General features: G+C 38.8%; 1 protein-coding gene across 25 annotated transcripts in view; it reads left to right on the forward strand.

Moving 5' to 3' along the window:
- Window positions 1-19845, forward strand: part of TENM3 (teneurin transmembrane protein 3) — a 1226612-nt gene that overhangs the window by 1170653 nt on the left and 36114 nt on the right. For 20 of the 25 annotated variants that reach the window (XM_074951193.1, XM_074951194.1, XM_074951197.1 and 17 more), the window contains 5 exons: window positions 4894-5143; window positions 5543-5563; window positions 14307-14539; window positions 15072-15226; window positions 16137-17011. In XM_074951193.1, coding sequence (XP_074807294.1) covers window positions 4894-5143; window positions 5543-5563; window positions 14307-14539; window positions 15072-15226; window positions 16137-17011 — 1534 coding nt within the window. The remainder of the gene's footprint in view (window positions 1-4893; window positions 5144-5542; window positions 5564-14306; window positions 14540-15071; window positions 15227-16136; window positions 17012-19845) is intronic. The other 5 variants (XM_074951199.1, XM_074951201.1, XM_074951217.1 and 2 more) reach the window with 1 other exon arrangement.

The following is a 19845-nucleotide window of genomic DNA, read 5'->3' on the forward strand; positions in this document are numbered from 1 at the left end:
CTTAGTGAAAATTACATAGCAATAATCAAAGCCTCTGCCAGACCCAGATCTCTTCACTCTTAGACCTCACTTTGGCCCTCAGTTACACAGGAGAAACTCCTAGTGAAGTCATAATCCCCAGCAGCAGAATGTCTACCTGGAGAGGGATTCTATCAGGTCAAAGCACCTGCACCTCCCCTCTACTAGAGCTCTCAGCTATGCTGGCTGGAAAGGAGAGGAGTGTGTGGCCAAGGCATGCAGGGCATGTCCTGATTCAGCATGTTCCCTGGGCAGCCTCCACAGACAGGGTTCAGACTGTAACTTAAAGTTGACTCAACAGAACTGTGAAGGAAGGATGGCGATGCAAACACTGCCTGCCTTCTGTGAGGTGAATGGGTTTGATGGCCAGCCACTGGCACAAATCAGAGATCTGATTTAAGCCCAAAGTTGTCAAGCTGACTTCTAACTGATAAACAAGGGCCTCATTAAACAGTCATGGGATAAGAGGGAAGGTTCTCTCATGGGTCAGTAAGTGATTAAAAGATAGGAAACGAAGGGTAGGAATAAATGGTCAGTTTTCAGAATGGAGAGAGGTAAATAGTGGTGTCCCCCAGGGATCTGTACTGGGACTAGTGCTGTTCAACACATTCATAAAAGATCTGGAAAAAGGGGTAAACAGTGAGGTGGCAAAATTTGCAGATGATGCAAAACTACTCAAGATAGTTCAGTCCAAAGCAGACTGCAAAGAGTTACAAAGGGATCTCACAAAACTGGGTGACGGAGCATCAAAATGGCAGATGAAATTCAATGTGGATAAATGCAAAGTAATGCACATTGGCAAACATAATCCCAGTTATACATATAAAATGATGGGGTCTAAATTAGCTGTTACCACTCAAGAAAGGGATCTTGGAGTCATTGTGGATACTTCTCTGAAAACATCCACTCAATGTGCAGCAACAGTCAAAAAAGCAAACAGAATGTTGAGAATCATTAAGTAAGGGATAGATAATAAGACAGCAAATATCATATTGCCTCTATATAAATCCATGGTATGCCCACATCTTGAATACTGCATGCAGATGTGGTCGCCCCATCTCAAAAAAGATATATTGGAATTGGAAAATATACAGAAAAGGGCAACAAAAATGATTAGGTGCATGGAACAGCTTCCATATGAGGAGACAGTAATAAGAATGGGACTTTTCAGCTTGGAAAAGAAACAACTAAGGGGGGATATGATTGAGGTCTATAAAATCATGACTGGGGTGGAGAAAGTAAATAAGGAAGTGTTATTTACTCCTTCTCATAACACAAGAACTAGAGGTCACCAAATGAAATTAATAGGCAGCAGGTTTAAAACAAACAAAAAAGTATTTTTTCACACAATGCACAGTCAACCTGTGGAACTCTTGCTACAGGATATTATGAAGGCCAAAACTATAACAGGGTTCAAAAAAAGAACTAGATACATTCATGGGGGATAGGTCCCTCAATGGCTATTAGCCAGGATGGGCAAGAATGGTTTCCCTAGCGACTGTTTGCCAGAAACTGGGAATGGGCAACAGGGGATGGATCACTTGATGATTACCTGTTCTGTTCGTTCCCTTTGGGGCACCTGGCATTGGCCACTGTCAGAAGACAGGATATTTGGGCTAGATGGACCTTTGGTCTGACCCAGTATGGTCATTCTTACGTTCTTATATTCTCACTAACTTCAGCTAATGGGGGACCAATTGTGAATTAGTAAGATTTGAGTTTTCATGGGTGTCAAAAGCAGCGTCAATGTGTCTAACATGCTTGTCATTGGCCTATTATAGAGTGTCCTGTCATGCCCCCGCCCCAACTCCACAGAGTACATTTCCATGGAGACAGGCTACTTACAATTCATGTTGCTAATGCTTCTCCTTGTGGCCCCTCTCGCTGGCAGGATGTCTCATGAATGACTCTGCAGCACTTTTGGGAACACTGACATCAAGAAGAAGCCAGTGGGGCAGAGAGGCTCTCTTCTCTTAGAATAGGCACTGCTAACTCCTGTACATTTTCGTGTGTCACTTCATTGCAGCTAGATTGAACCAGCTCCCCAACAATCAGTTCCACCCTGCCTACTGCTCCTCACTTGATGGAGAAGGGGAGTGGTGGAGATTGCTAGGGACTGCCCAGAGCAACAAAGCAGCAGTCACAATTATAGTATAGTAATTATAATTTACATAGTGCCTTTCATACTAAAGGATCCAAAACCAAAATTCATATGAGGATTGCTCCACTCCCCAGTGAAATATAGCCAACTTTGGAATAAAACGAGGCAGCTGTTTAACAGTGTTCAGCAGCATAGCATAAGAGTTTAGAAAAGGAAATGAAGAATACTGTATTCAGTTGAATCTGTAAGGAAAATTAGATAAGCAGAATGAAATTACGCAAGTTGGAATTTGGTCAGGATGCGCTGTACTCTTACAGAAAGTATGTGGCAGGGCCTTCCTCTAACACTATGCTGGGGCATCAGTTCAGTACTGATCTAGGGTATGTCTACACCACAGCTGAAGGTGCAATTGCAAATGCACCCACTCTAACTTTAATCTAGCACAGGTAACAATAGCAGTGAAAATGCTGTAGCATGGACTTCGGGATGGGCCAGCAACTTGAATACGCACCCAGTGTCACCAGCAGGCTTGTCCTGTGGCAGTTAGCCTGAAGTGAAGCCTTATGCCACCATATCTTCACTACTATTGTTACGGCACTGCAATGACACCTTCATTTGTGGTGTAGCTATCCTGAGAGGGAAGAATGCTCCTTCCAGCAGCACCCAAGTCTTTTGTGGAGGTTTCCCATCTATGTGTTGGCTCAGTTTGATCCTGCTTAGCTGGTGTGATATGATGGGTCGTAACCTAACTGGTACTGCTGAATAGTAGAAAAATAGTATAACCAATTAAGGGGAAATGGACATTTTAAATTTAAAATGTCAGAAAAGAACCATGCAAAATTCTTAAGATATTTATAAAAATGCAAAGATGCATGTTTTATTTAGTCTAGTTTTTTTAAAATTATGAGGTTGTTTCTATTCACAAGGTGAATTGATTGTGGCTTTAAATTATGTTCAAGAGTAGATTTGACAAGTATGACTTTTCAAAGTGACATGTGTCTAATTGAATAAAGGAAGTAGTTAGTTGTAATGACAAGGTGGATGAGCTGGAGAAATTTATTCAGAGGGTACAGACAGTGACAGGTGTTTGTATGGACACCCTGAACCACTGCAATAAATATTCTAATGTTCATCTTTCCATTCTGTGATAATAGAGGAGAAATATGAAGGACCAATTTTTCAAAGTAATGACAGAATAAATCATGTGCACTAGTGCAGAGTCTTGACTTGTAGGAGTCCTCTTATAAAAATTATAGAACTTAGCTATTTCAGCAAAATTATGGTTCCATGGTTGTCACAAATGATGTAATCATAGGAAGGGGATTTCAGATGCCATTAATGCATTCTTTCTCAGACTATTCATGAAAAACAAACTCCATTTGCTATTATGATGCAGCCTTATTTTGATGACTTTTCTTTAAGTTTTCGTAAGCCAGTTTCATCCTTTCTGATTTCATAATGTATATTTGCTCTGGTATTCACCTCTACCACATTGTATGACATTAAAAAAGTAACTGAAGCAACCAAAAATAGTTTAAGTGAAAAAGGAAAGATATTTATTCTGATCTCTTTCCAACTTAAGAAGTGCCTGGCAGGAAAAGTGGGGAGAAGGGGAGCGACACACCTTCTCAAGTTTCCTAAATGTGTTTTTGTAAGATTGATTGTTTTAACAGTATCTCAAAAAAGAAGAGTTACCATTAGCACCAAAAACTGCTTTTGAAACTTTGTACTCAAGAAATAAAACATGTAACACTATAAAGTACAAAGGGACATGTGGTTTACATGGATTATACCACATTAAGATTTATTGCAACATATGAGTGTAACAATAATAGCTGACCATCCATACAGCAGACCTTCATGGAGTCATTGATCTGTATAATAATGAGGACGCTGGTAACATTTAACTGAGTCCAAATTCAAACATAATTTTCTAACTGAAAAATTTAAGATCAGGTATGTATTTTGCTTCCCACGTTTCCTGTGAAGGCCATATAAAAGTACTGCTGGCATATTCCTTTGTCTTTATAAAATGACTGTACTTTTCAAACCTAAATAAATTTGGTGTAAGGAGCAGATTGGCCTGCCACTACATTTTTTGTTGTATTTGACATTTTTAATAACCATATAGAACTGCAGATGTATTCTAGGTGCAGACTTTACCAGGGATAGATTATTATTGTACAATGAAAAAAGACACTTTTATTATGTGAAATTGAGTCTCAGAACTTTTTTGAAGTAGCCCCTTATTAATATTTGATGTATGTGGTAGTTGTCCAGTCATATTTAACAGGTTGTTTTTAATTAGTTACTGTATGACTGCAGGAATGAAACTCCCAAATATAAATCCATCTTTTCCAATAATCAGTGTACATGCAGTTAGAAATCCAGTCTTTTGAGGGAGATTTTAAAACCAAAGGGATTTAGAAGCATATGTCTCATAAAAAATAAATGGATTATGTGATTTTTGTAATTTTTCAAAAAAAAATTCCCCCTCAATTATAAATATAAAAAGTCATAAACAGAATGATTGTAAACATGTTTATATTACAGATGTTAGTATTTTTAATATTCTACTATATATTTTGAACAAGAGGGTTATTTTCAGTGTTTCTTAATTTGGTGCTATGGGTTCTCTAAGTGAATTTCCGATTTATTTGTAAATTAATTTTATGAAAAAAAATGTCTTGCATAAGGTAGGTTTGCTGTTAATGATCATCATTTCCTGAACGTGACTTTGCTGTGAGAAGCAATTGTATTTTTATTTCTATCAGGTATCCTCTACAAAGGAAATGGTGAAAATCAATTTATTTCTCAGCAACCTCCAGTTGTTAGTAGCATCATGGGCAATGGACGAAGACGCAGCATCTCATGCCCAAGTTGCAATGGCCAAGCTGATGGTAATAAACTACTAGCTCCAGTAGCCTTAGCTTGTGGGATAGATGGCAGCCTGTACGTAGGGGATTTCAACTATGTTCGGCGGATATTCCCATCTGGAAATGTAACTAGTGTTCTTGAACTCAGGTATGTCTTTTCCTGGTCTGGGACTTTTGGAATTAAGATGGTGTTGAGAATTAAAATATCGGATAGTTTTCTGACATTTTGTAAGTTAATATATCCACATTTTTTACATAATGCATTGAACCAAAAGAATTAAACCAATTTAAAAATGAAGTAAATTTGATTAACTCTAAAATGTTTAACTATGCATATCTCTATCTAAAAATATTGTAGCAATTCAAACTAGCCTAATTATTTCCTGTTTTAGAGTCAAAATAAGTTAACTCTGGTGGATCAAAGTTCATAATTCATCTTCTTCACTAGAATAATAATAGTTTAAATTCTGCCTTCTCTCCTCTTGTTTCTTTTCTAACCTTTTTTCTAATATTGCTTTTCTACTCTTCTTTACTTGCTCCCACCAAGAAATAAAGATTTTAGACATAGGTAAGCATTTTTAAGGAAATGTATATTTCTTCTGTCCATTTTTACAAATGAATGTATATTGTGGATTAGTCACTTCCGGTATTGTTATTGTATGAGGAGTGCTTTTCAAAAATAATGACTTCAGCTGCAAAGGAGAGCATGTTGCCTTTGGTTATGCCAGTTGTCAAGTTCTAGAATTACTGATATTCAGTTCCTGTTCTCAGCTTCACTAAGGACCCTCTTTGTGCCCTGTCCCACCTTCAGATCCTGTCCTCTTTTTTGCATCCTACTTTTAGCCACAGGTTCCCATTTTCTGTACCCAATTTTTGTCACTTCCAATCCCCAGTCACTTTTCCCATTTATGCTGCCTGCCCCCTTCTCCTGTCTCCCAGTCTTAAACCCTGCTTCTGGCTCCCCTCTTATCCCTTGCTAGCAGCATTATTGCCAACTTCAGTCATTCAAAACTCATTAGGCTGACCCAAAATATGATGATGTTAGCTTAAAATTCATGAGATTTGTGAATATAATATATTTTGAGTTTCTTTTATTAGCCTTCGGATTTGGGGCCTTTTGGGATTCATATTTCAAGATTTTTTGTACAACCACAAGGGCAAGAAACATACTTTTAAAAAAAACTGAAAGCTGAAGTTCTCGCATAGTAACATGACTCCAAGATTCACAAGATGACAAGAGTTGGGAACGCTGGCAGGCACTCCGAAGGCTACAGCTCCCTTCTCCTCCTCCTGGCTGCTCCAGACTGGTTTGGCTACAGCAAGGGGAGCACCCAGAGGAGAGAGAGAGAGGCAGCTTGACTCCCTGCAGTTTCTCTGCCTTACCAGCTCCTGGTAGTAAGGAGGAGAAACTTTGTGGGTAACCGGCTGTCTTGTTGGACATGTGACATTACAGCAGGGCTCTGTGACAAGACTGATAAGTGTGTGTCATGACAGACATGAGGTTCAGCAGTCATACCAATTTTCATATTAGCTGTGTTCGTGTGTCCTGTCAGGTGATGGTTGGTTGGTTTTAAACAAATACCCATAGACTCACATTTCATTTTTTCATATGCCTGGATTTTCTTAAGATTTACTCTTCTTCTGGCCATACTAGCTCATATGGATTTTCTTTCCTTAATTTTGGAAGGGTTTTTTTTATTTAAGAAGTAATAGTTCAGATAGTTCAGGAAGTGTCATTTCCGGTAGTGTCATCAAGAAATCCCATGATTAAATACAATATTCTGAATTCTTTAAATTATACTGTTAATGATCAGAATTGTGAGTTTTCTTTTTGCATATTCTAGATCAGAGTTGAGCAAACCTTTTGGCCCGAGCGCCACATTGGGGAATAGAAATTGTATGGCGGGCCATGAATGCTCACAAAATTGGGGTTGGGGTGCGGGAGGGGGTTCGGGCTCTGGGGTGGGGCTGGGGATGAGAGGTTTGGGGTGCAGGAAGGTGCTCCGGGCTGGGATCGAGGGGTTTGGAGAGCGGGAGGGGGATCAGGGCTGGGGCAGGGGCTTGGGGAGAGGCTCAGGGGGTGCAGGCTCCGAGCAGCGCTTACCTCAAGCAGCTCCTGGAAGCACTGGTATATCCCTACTCTGGCTCCTATGCAGAGGTACAGCCAGGCAGCTCTTCACACTGCCCCATCTGCAGACACCACCCCCTGCAGTTCCCATTGGAGCACGTAGGAGCCAGAAAGGGGCCATGCCGCGGCTTCCGGGAGCCACATAGTGCAGCCCCGACCCTGTGCCCCGGCCAGAGCGGGGCCAAGCCGCGTGGTGCGGCCCCAACCCAGCGCCCCGGCCAGAGTGCCGAAGCAGGGCTGAGCTGCATGGTCCGGCCCTCGACCCAGCACCCCAGCTGGAGCGGGGCAAAGCTGAATGGTCTGGCTCCTGATCCAGCGCCGTGGCCGGAGCACCGGAGCAGGGCCGAGCCGCTGGTGCAGCCCGGACCCAGCGTCCCACCCAGAGCGTTGGAGTGGGGCCGAGCTGTGTGGTGCGGCTTGCAGATCAGCTTAAAATGGCTCGCGGGCCATAGTTTGCCCACCCCTATTCTAGATAGGTTTTTGTTTTTTCAAACACAATTCAGACACACTCCCTATTTGGCTAGTGTGGTGCTTTAACTAGTATGCCACATTTTGTTTAGATAATAAATTTGTTTTAGTTTGTGGTTTTAAAAATATTACACCATGTGCAGTATCACAGAGCTCCTCCATTGCCTTTTCAAACATTTGCATATCACTAAGTAGTTTAGGGAATGAAGACTTGTCATCTAGTGAGACATATTTCCCTGTGGTATAGCAGTAACATTCCTCACTATCACTTGTGATGCTACAATTGCATTCTCAACTGTGGTATTTCGGAAATTGGGCCGGCAGGATTAAGGGAAATTGAGGAGGATGTGCTTTTCTCCTGTGGATGTGTGCTCTCCAGCTAATGGAAGTGATGCATTTCTTCTGCACAAGGGGAGAATAGAATTTCAGAGGACTGTGCAAAAGGTGTGCACCCATTGTATGTTGTGGAGCTCAGCTTCTTGGGGACATCATGCACTTTCTGCCTGGGGTGGAAAGACATGTAAAGGTTCCACAGAAGCCATTGCAAAAATGGCTGTGGAGCTACTGTGCAAGAGGATTCTTACCTACTGTGCACCCTGACATGACCTGCTCTAGGGTTACAATTTGCCCCTTTAGCCCTGGGGGGGTGGAGAGAGGCATATTTCACATTACTCAAGAGCAACTACCTCTACAGGCAATCAAAGAACAGAGCTGATGGGCTCCAAGTCCAGAGGTTGTGGTCAACCCCTGAAGGCTGCAGGCAGATTCTTCTGCTTTGCTTTTTCTACTCTTGAGTGTTCCACAAGGATTTGCATCATTGACAACAACATGATACTTGGTTTAGAGGGAGGAGAAGGCAGCACATCTAATTTCACTTGCAAAACATTCAAGTTACTAGAGAGATTTCTATTTAAACTAAGATGTAGGCAATGTAGCCTTTGACATGTCACTTCACAGCTTGTCAGCACAGGACTCTAAAGCAAAGAAAATACACTCTAATACTCATTCATCCCATAATAATAATGAAGGCTAAATAGTATCACAGAGCTATTATCTATTGAAGCAGCACTTTTCATACCCGTCCACTAAAGGATCTATTAATATTTACAGACTCTGATTTTGATAGATTTAAAAACAGAATAATGTATAAAAATATTTTACTTTATATCTTGCCTTTAGTAAAGCATTTGATACTGTCTCACATGACCTTCTCATAAACAAACTAAGGAAATGCAACCTAGATGGAGCTACTATAAGGTAGGTGCAAAACTGGTTGGGAAACCATTCCCAGAGAGGAGTTATCAGTGGTTCACAGTCATGCTGGAAGGGCATAATGAGTGGGGTCCCCCAGGATCAGTTCTGGGTCCAGTTCTGTTCAGCATCTTCATCAATGATTTAGATAATGGTATAGAGAGTACAATTACAAAGTTTGCAGATGATACCAAGCTGAGAGGGGTTGCAAGTGCTTTGGAGGATAGGATTAAAATTCAAAATGGTCTGGACAACCTGGAGAAATGGTCTGAAGTAAACAGGATGAAATTCAATAAGGACAAATGCAAAGAACTCCTTTTAGGAAAGAACACTCAGTTGCACACATACAAAATGGGAAATGATTGCCTAGGAAGGGAGTACTGTGGAAAGGGATCTGGGGATCATAGTGGACCAGAAACTAAATATGAGTCAACAGTGTAACACTGTTGCAAAAAAAGCAAACATCCTTCTGGGATGTATTGGTAGGAATGTTGCAAGCAAGACATGAGAAGTAATTCTTCCGCTCTACTCTGAACTGATTAGGCCCCAACTGTAGTACTGTGGCCAGTTCTGGGCACCACATTTCAGGAAAGATGTGGACAAATTGGAGAAAGTGCAGAGAAGAGCAACAAAAATGATTAAAGGTCTAGAAAACATGACCTATGACAGAAGATTGAAAAAATTGGGTTTGTTTCATCTGGAAAAGACTGAGAGGGGACATGATAACAGTTTTCAAATACAGGAACTCATCACTTAATGTTGTCGTTATGTTCCTGAAAAATGCTACTTTAAGCGAAACGATGTTAAGTGAATACAATTTCCCCATAAGAATTAATGTAAATGAGGGGGTTAGGTTCCAGAGAAATTTTTTTCACCAGACAAAACTCTCTCTCTCTCTCTCTCTCTCTCTCTCTATATATATATATATATATATATATATAATTCTATTATTAACAGTGTGAATTATTAATTATTTTAATTGCATGATTAATCATGATAAATTTTTTAATCGCATGACAGCCCTAATAATTTTTTAAAATGTTAAATATTGTTTTTGTGAGAATTGCCAAAACCCAAGCAGAGTTGGACCTTGCAAAGGTAATTAAAACCCATAGTAAAAGGTTCTATAGCCGTACAAATAAGAAGAAAACAAGGAAAGAAGTGGGACCGCTAAGCACTGAGGATGGGGTAGAGATAAAAGATTATCTAGGCATGGCCTAACACCTAAACAAATAATAATTTGCCTCGGTTTTTAATGAGGCTAATGAAGAATTTAGGGGTAGTGGCAGGGTGGCTAATGGCAACGAGGATATGGAAGTAGAAATTACCACAGGCAAGGTGGAAGTTGAAGTCAAACTCGGACATCTTAATGGGTCTGGGTAATCTGTATCCAAGAATATTAAAGGAATGGCACATGACATTGCAAACCCAATGGCAGGATTTTTAATGAATCTGTAAATCCTCTGACTGGAGAATTACTAATATAGTTCCTATTTTTAAGAGAGGGGGAAAGGTGATCCAGGAAACTACAGGCCTGTTGACCTCATTTGTATGCAAGGTCTTAAAACAAATTTTGAAAAAGAAAGTAGTTAAGGACTTGGAGGTGAACGGTAATTGGGATAAAATACAACATGGTTTTACAAAAGGTAGATCGTGCCAATCTAATCTGATCTCCTTCTTTGAGAAGGTAACTGGCTTTTTAGACAAAGGAAATGCAGTAGATCCAATCGTTCTGTATTTCAGTAAGGCATTTGATGCAGTTCCACATGGGAAATTATTACTTAAATTGGAGAAGATGGGATTTAATATGAGAATTGAAAGGTGAACAAGGAACTAGTTAAAGGGGAGACTAAAACGGATCTTATTGAAAGGTGAACTGTCAGGCTGGGGGAAGTTTACCAGTGGAGTTCCTCAGGGATCGGTCTTGGAATCAATCTTATTCAACATTTTTATTACTGTCCTTGGTACAAAAATTGAGAGTGTGCTAATAAAATTTGTGGATGACACAAAGTTGGGAGGTATTGTCAATACAGAGGAGGATCAGAATATCATACAAGAAGATCTGGATGACCTTGTAAACTGAAGTAATAGAAATGGGATGAATTTTAACAATACGAAGAGCAAGGTCATGCATTTAGGGATTAACAACAAGAAGTTTTGCTATAAAGTGGGGGATTTATCAGTTGGAAGCAACAGAAGAGGAGAAAGACCTGGGTGTACTGGTTGATTGCAGGATGACTAAGCCATCAATGTGATGTGACCATGAAAAAGGCTAATGCAATCTTAGGATGCATAAAGGCACAGTATTTCCAGTAGAGACAGAAAAGTGTTTGTACCATTATACAAAGCACTGGTGAGACCTCATCTGGAATACTGTGCGCAATTCTAATCTCCCATGTTTAAGAAAGATTAATTCAGACTGGAACACGTGCCAAGAAGGGCTGATCTGAAGAATGGAAAACCTACCTTATTAGAGGAGACTCAAAGAGCTTGGCTTGTTTAGCCTAACCAAAAGAAGGCTGAGGGGAGATGATTACTCTCTATAAATACATCAGAGGGATAAATACCAGGGAGGGAGAGGAGTTATTTAAGTTAAGCACCAATGTGGACACAAACAAATGGATATAAACTGGCCATAAACAAGTTTAGGCTCGAAATTATGTGAAGCTTTCTAACCATAAGAGAAGTGAAGTTCTGGAACATCCTTCCAAGGGGAGCAGTGGGGGCAAAAAGCCTAACTGGTTTCAATAAGTGATGGGACTGCCTACAATGGCATGTGGCCCAGCAGTGGCTGGCAGTAGCAAAAATTCCCAGTGGCCAGAGAGAGAACACTAGATGGGAAGGGTTCTGAGTTACTACAGAGAATTCTTTTCCAGGTGTCTGGGTGGTGGGTCTTGCCCACATGCTCAGAGCCTAACTGATCACCATATTTGGGGTTAGGAAGGAATTTTCACCAGGATCAGATTGGCAGAGGCCCTGGGGGGGTTCACCTTCCTCTGCAGCATGGGGCAGGGCTCACATGCAGGTTTAAAGTAATGTAAATGGTGGATTCTCTGTAACTTGAAGTCTTTAAATCACGATTTGAGGACTTCAGTAACTCAGCCAGAGTTTAGGGGTCTGGTACAGGAGTGGGTGGGTGAGGTTCTGTGGCCTGCAATTGCAGGATGTCAGACTAGATGATCACAATGGTCCCTTCTGAGTCTGAGTCCATGCTGCTTTCTTACTGCATGCTCTTCGAAGTCCCCTACAATGAGTCAGACAATGCTGGATAACTTAAGGAGAAGTAACTTGGATTTAGATTCTATTTCTTTGATTTTGCAGATGTGTCAGAATCTTAGTATTTTAAATTGCGGTTAAATAAAATGGCCTCAGTAGCCAATCAATATCACCAGTTGTTTTCAGTAATTATATAGTATGCACATCCCTGTACTATGGCTACTGGTTGTAAACTTAATTCACTAACCATATGTAATAGAAATCCCCGAGTTCTGATTTGCTCTTCAGAATTCAGCATTGATGTGCCTATAACAAATATGGCTACCTCAACTTTTGAGCTTTCAGTCGAAAATAAATTATATATTTATACCATTTATGTCTCAAAAATATACTGTAATTAGACATTTCTATTTAACAACTTGAAGAGCCTTATATTAACTACGTAATAATATCCTGAGTAAACAAACTCCACATCTGATAATTTCCTTAAAAACAGAAATCACTTTCAAATGATCATCTAAATAACTTTGTATTAATGAAAATCTATTACTTACCACTAAGAAAAGTGATCTTAACTAATAATTACTTTTTGCTTATAATTAGAACTGTGTATTAAAATTAGAAGCCTTATCCTCATTTATTTATCAAATAATTAACCACTGTTTATTAAAAACAGGAAATATACTGTGTATATAAATTATTCACAGTTGTTGATCTGATGATCCTGTATTCCAACACTAAAAATTATCCTAAATAGTCATTTCATTTGTATTTTGCACTTTGCAGTACATTTGTATTTAAAATGCACAAAATATTTCTTAAAAACCAAAGTAATCATGTAAATGTAAATAGTTTGTATACCAGTATACTATAAATCATTTGTGTTATAATTAAGAATTGAAAGTATGTTTCAGTAATTAGCTTGGTACTTTAACAATTTCAGATTTACATTAACAACACAAATTTAATGTAAACTTTCATGTAATTGTTTTCAGCTGTGTTATATAATGTTTAATTCTGTAACACACTCATTTACAAAAGGTGTTTAAGTACTTTACGTACTAAGCATTTGATATAATTTATCTGCTTCATTGATTTCTTTACTGTGAACCAAAATGTTAAAACAATTTTACGTATATGGCACTCTGCTATAGTTTTAAAGTAGCTAGCCATAAAAAGCTGTCCCTACAATTTGTTCACAACTTCTTCATGTTGCTCTCTGTTGCTTTTTGCAAGTGGCAGTGTATAAAATGTGTTACATTAGCACTGATTTATATTTACAAAATGTGAGACGCTACCTTTTTGTGAACAGATGTTTGGATATCGTCAAGATTGGTAGATATGTTTTAGGAGTACATTTGCAAACATATCAGAAATGGAACTGACTATTCTGGCACTATGGCTCAGTGCGTTAGGAGGCCATCAGAAATCACCTTCTGTACTTGAATGACCTCATTTCTGTTCTTAGTGCCATACATCAGGTCAAGAATCATAACTGCAGCAGGTTGAGTTACTGGATCATGATATATCAACTAAGAGGGGTACTCTCTGGAGTTGCTTTTTCTCTAGCAGGGGGAGAAAAGAGTAATTCTCAATGATGTGGTAACACCAGAGCAGCAAACCATATGTTTCTGGGAAAATGGCTAGCAATACAGGCTTTCTTTCACTATAATGAAGGCTATGTTAGCATAGTTAGTAGTTTTGTGCCCAAAATGTACAGTATCTTGAAATCTGATTCTTTGTGTAAAGGAAAAAAACTGCATTCAGTGCTGTGGTGAAAAAGATGAATTTTCCTAATTTATTAAATCATGCATATCATGCTTTTGAGAGGAACAGATTAAACCAATACTAAGGAGAACGTCTTATCTCCTGTCCACGAACCAATAATATGAACCCTACCTTATCTGTTTATGAATAATATAACCCATGCACCTCAGCAACCCTGTGTAAGTTGTAATAAAAAGGATACTGAGATAACAGTGATGAAACACGTGTAAGCTAGGGATGAGGCATGCTGCACAGTTTGGATCCAAATCAGGATTTCAAACACCCAAGAGAGATTTCAGAATTGAGTGTTTTGATTCAGTCCATTATAGAGACAGCAGCCATCTCGAATTGCATATGACTACAGTTTTTATTTTTTTATATGAATGCCAGTATGTAGCCAGTTAAATCTGATACTTTTTCCTCCAGTGTTTATGTGCAGTTTATTACTCATTATGTTTAAATCTGTGATCGCCTTTTACAGCAGCAACCCAGCTCACAGATACTACCTTGCAACTGACCCAGTCACGGGAGATTTGTATGTTTCTGACACTAACACACGCAGGATCTATCGTCCAAAGTCACTCACTGGTGCAAAAGACTTGACAAAAAATGCTGATGTCGTAGCAGGAACCGGAGAACAGTGCCTTCCATTTGATGAGGCAAGATGTGGTGATGGAGGCAAGGCGGTGGAAGCAACGCTCATGAGTCCCAAAGGTAGAGACATTATCAATTCATGGTCTTAAAAAAAAAATCAGTCAGAGCCTGAACTGTGCTTTAATCACAACTGTGTTTTTGAAAAGCTCCTCCTCTACTGTCCAGAAAGACCATATAGAATGAAGCTACAAAAAGCCCAAGTTGATTTTACAGGAAATATTTGACTTTATAGTCCTTTTCAAATTTCACAAAGATTATGTATTCAGCAAATTATATCCAACGTTTTTAAAATGTCAATGTGTTACTCCCATCTATTCAGTTTTTCAGGTATACTAAAATACCAGGCACCTCTCATAGACTTCCTTTTACTTTCTGTAGAACGATATGCAGTCAAAAGAGTAGAATGTGCAGTAAACCTTTGTTCATTATGCTACATATATTTACAAATGATTATACTGCATACTTTCTAAGCTGTGTACTTCCTGTCCTCGTATTCCTCAGACCTAGTCACTAGCACTTAGCAGGTTGTTAGTAACGGGTGCTAAATAAATGGCTAGTGTAATAAAACTAAAAAATTTTCTCTTGACTAAAGGACTGGCAATTGACAAAAATGGATTAATCTACTTTGTTGATGGGACCATGATTAGAAAAGTGGATCAAAATGGAATAATATCAACTTTGCTTGGCTCTAATGATCTAACCTCAGCACGACCTCTAACATGTGACACTAGCATGCACATCAGCCAGGTATTTTTAAAATACAGCTAATTTGGAGTGGGGTTTTTTGGGGGGGAAATAGGGTAGGGGGGAAAGCTAGTGCAGCTTGGTTGATCCACGAAATAGAATCAGACGGAACATGTTGAATATTTATATATTTAACAGGATAACTTTGTGTTAAGAAACTTATTCCAAGGGCATGATTTTCAGTATATTCTACTAGCAAATATATGCTGCTGTATTCAATTTTTCTGCACATAAAGTTCAGTGTAGTACAGAACAACATAATTGTCAGCAAGAAATGTTAAGTATAGTAATAAAATACCAGCAGAGTAGCAAATATATTAGACCAGTATTGGCATAATGATATTTTTTAAATGAACAGAACCACTAATGTCCTTAGTCTATTAGTGTGAATGCCAGGATACTTTAAAGAGCTCAGAGGACCCTTTTTTATTGGTCCCAGTGGAGTTATATGAAGGGACTTTACTGTTGCTGTGATTGAAAATGGAATACCAATACAATATTTCACAATCTGGAAAGTACTGAATTTCATTTTTGGTACTACCTTATTACGGATAGCAATGGTAAAATATGAGTCAGTAGTTCCTTGATATCCATTCCTTGAACTTCTACTTTGATTTAGACTCTCTGAATTGTCGGATGGGTTGCATGGGCATATAAGGTCATTCCAGATTACTGGGGGGCGGAATGCCTGTAGGATAGTTCCAGTGCATCTTTTTGTAAGCTCTATAATTTGGATAAAATAGTTTCTTTTACTCCATTTGTGTTCATATGAGGCCTTTTGACTAGTCTGCTCATAACAAATTAGAAATATCCTAAAAAGCATTATCTAAAACTCAGGTTAAATTCAATTCAGCAAGCTAATTGTACTTAACCTAGATTGACTGACTAATGAAAACCTTTTTTCTTTTTTTAGGTACGTCTGGAATGGCCCACAGATTTGGCTATCAATCCAATGGATAACTCCATTTATGTTTTGGATAACAATGTAGTTTTGCAGATCACTGAAAATCGTCAGGTCCGTATTGCGGCTGGGAGACCAATGCACTGCCAAGTGCCTGGCGTGGAGTACTCGGTCGGAAAGCATGCTGTACAGACCACTTTAGAATCGGCAACGGCTATTGCGGTGTCCTACAGTGGGGTACTTTATATTACAGAAACTGATGAAAAAAAGATTAACAGAATAAGGCAGGTCACAACTGATGGAGAGATCTCGTTAGTTGCTGGAATACCATCAGAGTGTGATTGCAAAAATGATGTCAACTGTGACTGTTACCAAAGCGGTGATGGCTATGCTAAAGATGCCAAACTTAATGCCCCTTCCTCCTTGGCTGTGTCTCCAGATGGTACATTGTACATTGCTGATCTTGGAAATATTCGGATACGAGCTGTGTCAAAGAACAAGCCCTTGCTGAATTCAGTGAACTTTTATGAAGTTGCCTCTCCAACTGATCAAGAGCTCTATATCTTCGATGTCAATGGTACTCACCAGTACACAATGAGTTTAGTCACTGGAGACTATCTGTACAATTTTAGCTACAGTAATGATAATGATATTACAGCAGTAACCGATAGCAATGGAAACACACTTCGTATCAGACGGGATCCCAATCGGATGCCAGTGAGAGTGGTGTCTCCTGATAACCAAGTGATCTGGTTGACTATAGGCACAAATGGATGCCTGAAAAGCATGACTGCCCAAGGACAAGAGCTTGTTTTATTTACTTACCATGGCAACAGTGGGCTTCTGGCAACTAAAAGTGATGAGACTGGATGGACTACATTTTTTGAGTAAGTATAGAAAAAATAAAGTTGTTATAATTAGTCTACACAGTTCTAGAGTCCAGTATCATTATTTGAAATACTTTTAGGGCTTTGACAAAAATAAGCTTTAAAATGTACTTGCGAACACAAACAATAATTAAACACTCAGTCACTCCTGTACTTTCTTTGTCTGTCTGACATCTTCCAAACTTTAATGTGAAATTAGTGATGACAGATTGATGATCCAGGATCTGTGTTTTGTACTTAAATACAGTTATTATGAGACAGCAGCAAGCTTTGTCCAGAGAATCGTAGCTCGGGCAAACAAGCTTTTGTAGGTTTGTGTTAAAAATCTAGATTTCTCTCTCCTTTTGCTCATTATACTCCCATTAGTTCTGTAATAAATACTAAGCCACAGGAAGAAATTTATTTTGGTGCCCAGTCTCTATTGTTTGGTCTTTCAAGTGAAAGCAGTCTATAAGATGAGTATCAAAAAAGCTCTGTATCAAAAAAGCTAGAATGGAAATTTTTTAAGTGTTGCAATGTCAGAAAGTAGAGAATATGCAGGAGGGTTCTGATGGATAAAATGGCAAGCTTCCCACAGAGGGATCATGGGCAGGAATCTAGAGCATGAGGTTTGATGAAAGAAGTGTGGGCCATGGTGAAAGTGTCATTCCCACGGGAAGCAGCTACTGAAAGTGCAGATACACCAGCAATCAGTGAGGTACACAGTAAGTAGCAAAACATGAGTGGTTAGGGAACAAGTCTGACTTGTGATTTTTACCATGTTGTTTTTATCCATTCATAATAAAATATATGAATTATCAAAAGGATTTACAGGCTCCCAGATTACATTGACTGAAAAGAGGCATGAAGTACCATAGAATTCAACATTTTTGTTTTTCTGTAGGCAACTTCATCTCAAAAATAAACAAAGAAATGAATCAGTATACCAAGCACAATTTAATAAATGTGCCACTTAAAAAGCACAAGTGATTTATCAAAAAATCTATTTCCCAATTCATTAATACAATTTGTTTAACCAAAAAAATCATTTTTATTACTGAATTGAAAATAGATTTTTTTTAATCACCTCACTCAGTAAAGAAACAGTGGAGATAGAAAAGTTCAGAAAAAGGTGCCAGAGGTGATTTGGGAACACACAGAATGTGCATATAATATACATACAATGACTCATGAGAGATGAGAAGAAGTAGAATTATTCAGGCTGAGAAGGAGCAGAGTAAGAGGGAACTGTATTGAGGTATTCTGAATTACAAACGGCATGATGAAAACTGATCAGTCTCTTCTTTTTTATCCTTTCCTATCTTGTATCTTGAGGATGAAACATAACAGCAACTGCTCCCAAGGTCAGGACCTAAAAAAAGCTTTCAAGTCAGTGCACATGATAAAGAAAATAAAGTGCTGGTGTCAGGCAATGGCTGTAGAGCCAGACGTCTATGTTCGGAGCTAACTTCACATTTATGTCAGTGTACATTTGGCTGAGGCAGTAGGCGGGGAGACTGAGCACCTGCATCTACTCTCCAACCTTTACATACGCCATCAGAGACATGAGAGTAGCAGGCACATTGTGTCCTGAAGGGGAGATGCAACTAGAAATGCTGATTTCCAACAAAAGCAGCAGGTGGAGCAGAATTGCTGCCTGTTTTAAGATATTGTTATAATAATCTGTAGATTGGCAGAGCGCTGATAGCGAGTATGTTCCCAAAGCATTAGTGCACATCTGTAATATTTAATTGCATATTTGTGCATCATTTCTTGTCTTTTCAGGCCTTGACAAAAGTATCTAGAAACATAGTAAGGATACGCAGAAGAATGGGAGAATATTCAGCAGTAGGCAGGGAATACATTTTGTTTTCATGAGTTAGAAATGTCTTTTTAACTGAGAGAACACAGCTAAGCTCCAGGTTGATTGTGCATAGTCACCCAATTCAATGAGAATAAATGTAGTTTTAACTTCAACACGTATACATAAAATTCCTGGCTTCTACCTTGTGGCTTGGACCAATCAGGGGATTGGGGGGATAGTTAGTTTGTTATTGAAACTAATGTGTCTGCTGGGTACAGCTGGCATTTTTAGCACACTGGCATTCATTTTGAATAGTGTAGAGCTAGTGTTTTATTCCTACCTGTAATTTCTCTCCATGTTACTTGTAATTGTTTTGTGCCTATTGAGATTCCATTAGGGAAAGGGCTGATGGTTTCTGAATATACTTAATGACTTCTGCTTAGTCTCAAAGATAGATTGTATTCAGTACCAAGTAGTTTACACTTCTACTTTTTGCATTACAGGTAGGATTTAGGATAATAAGTTTCATGAGCTAAATAATTGCTTATTTATTGATTCAGTAAACAACCATCTTTCACATCTGACCTTCTTTCATGTAAACTTTCTGGTCTCCGCTAGGTATGTCCAGCTAACTAATAGAGCCCCATTGTGTTTTGACACTATGCAAAGGCCGACTATTCCCTTCAGCCAGTATTAGTTCTTATTCCATGCTGCCATTTATGTACGTTTATAAACAATAACCTCACAGTATTGACTCATTACAATTCCTAAACTGAAATAATTACAGAGAAAGCTAAATAATTTCACTCATCCAGAATACAGAAATAAATAAAATTGATACTGAAAATTAAGACCACACTGACTATGTAGAGCTATGCAAAGTGAGAGCATGTCATTGATTTTGGTAAGAATATAAAGTTCTTTTAAAAATATATGGTGCTTCATAGCTCCTTAAATGTTTGTTCATATAAAATCCCCCTATTTAGGACCATGTGTTTCCTTTTTGAAGAAGGAAATGATAGATATGAACAAGGAAACTTCATTGTAACTT

Source organism: Natator depressus, chromosome 4 (genome assembly GCF_965152275.1).
Source record: "Natator depressus isolate rNatDep1 chromosome 4, rNatDep2.hap1, whole genome shotgun sequence".
In the NCBI taxonomy this organism is placed as follows: domain Eukaryota; kingdom Metazoa; phylum Chordata; order Testudines; family Cheloniidae; genus Natator; species Natator depressus.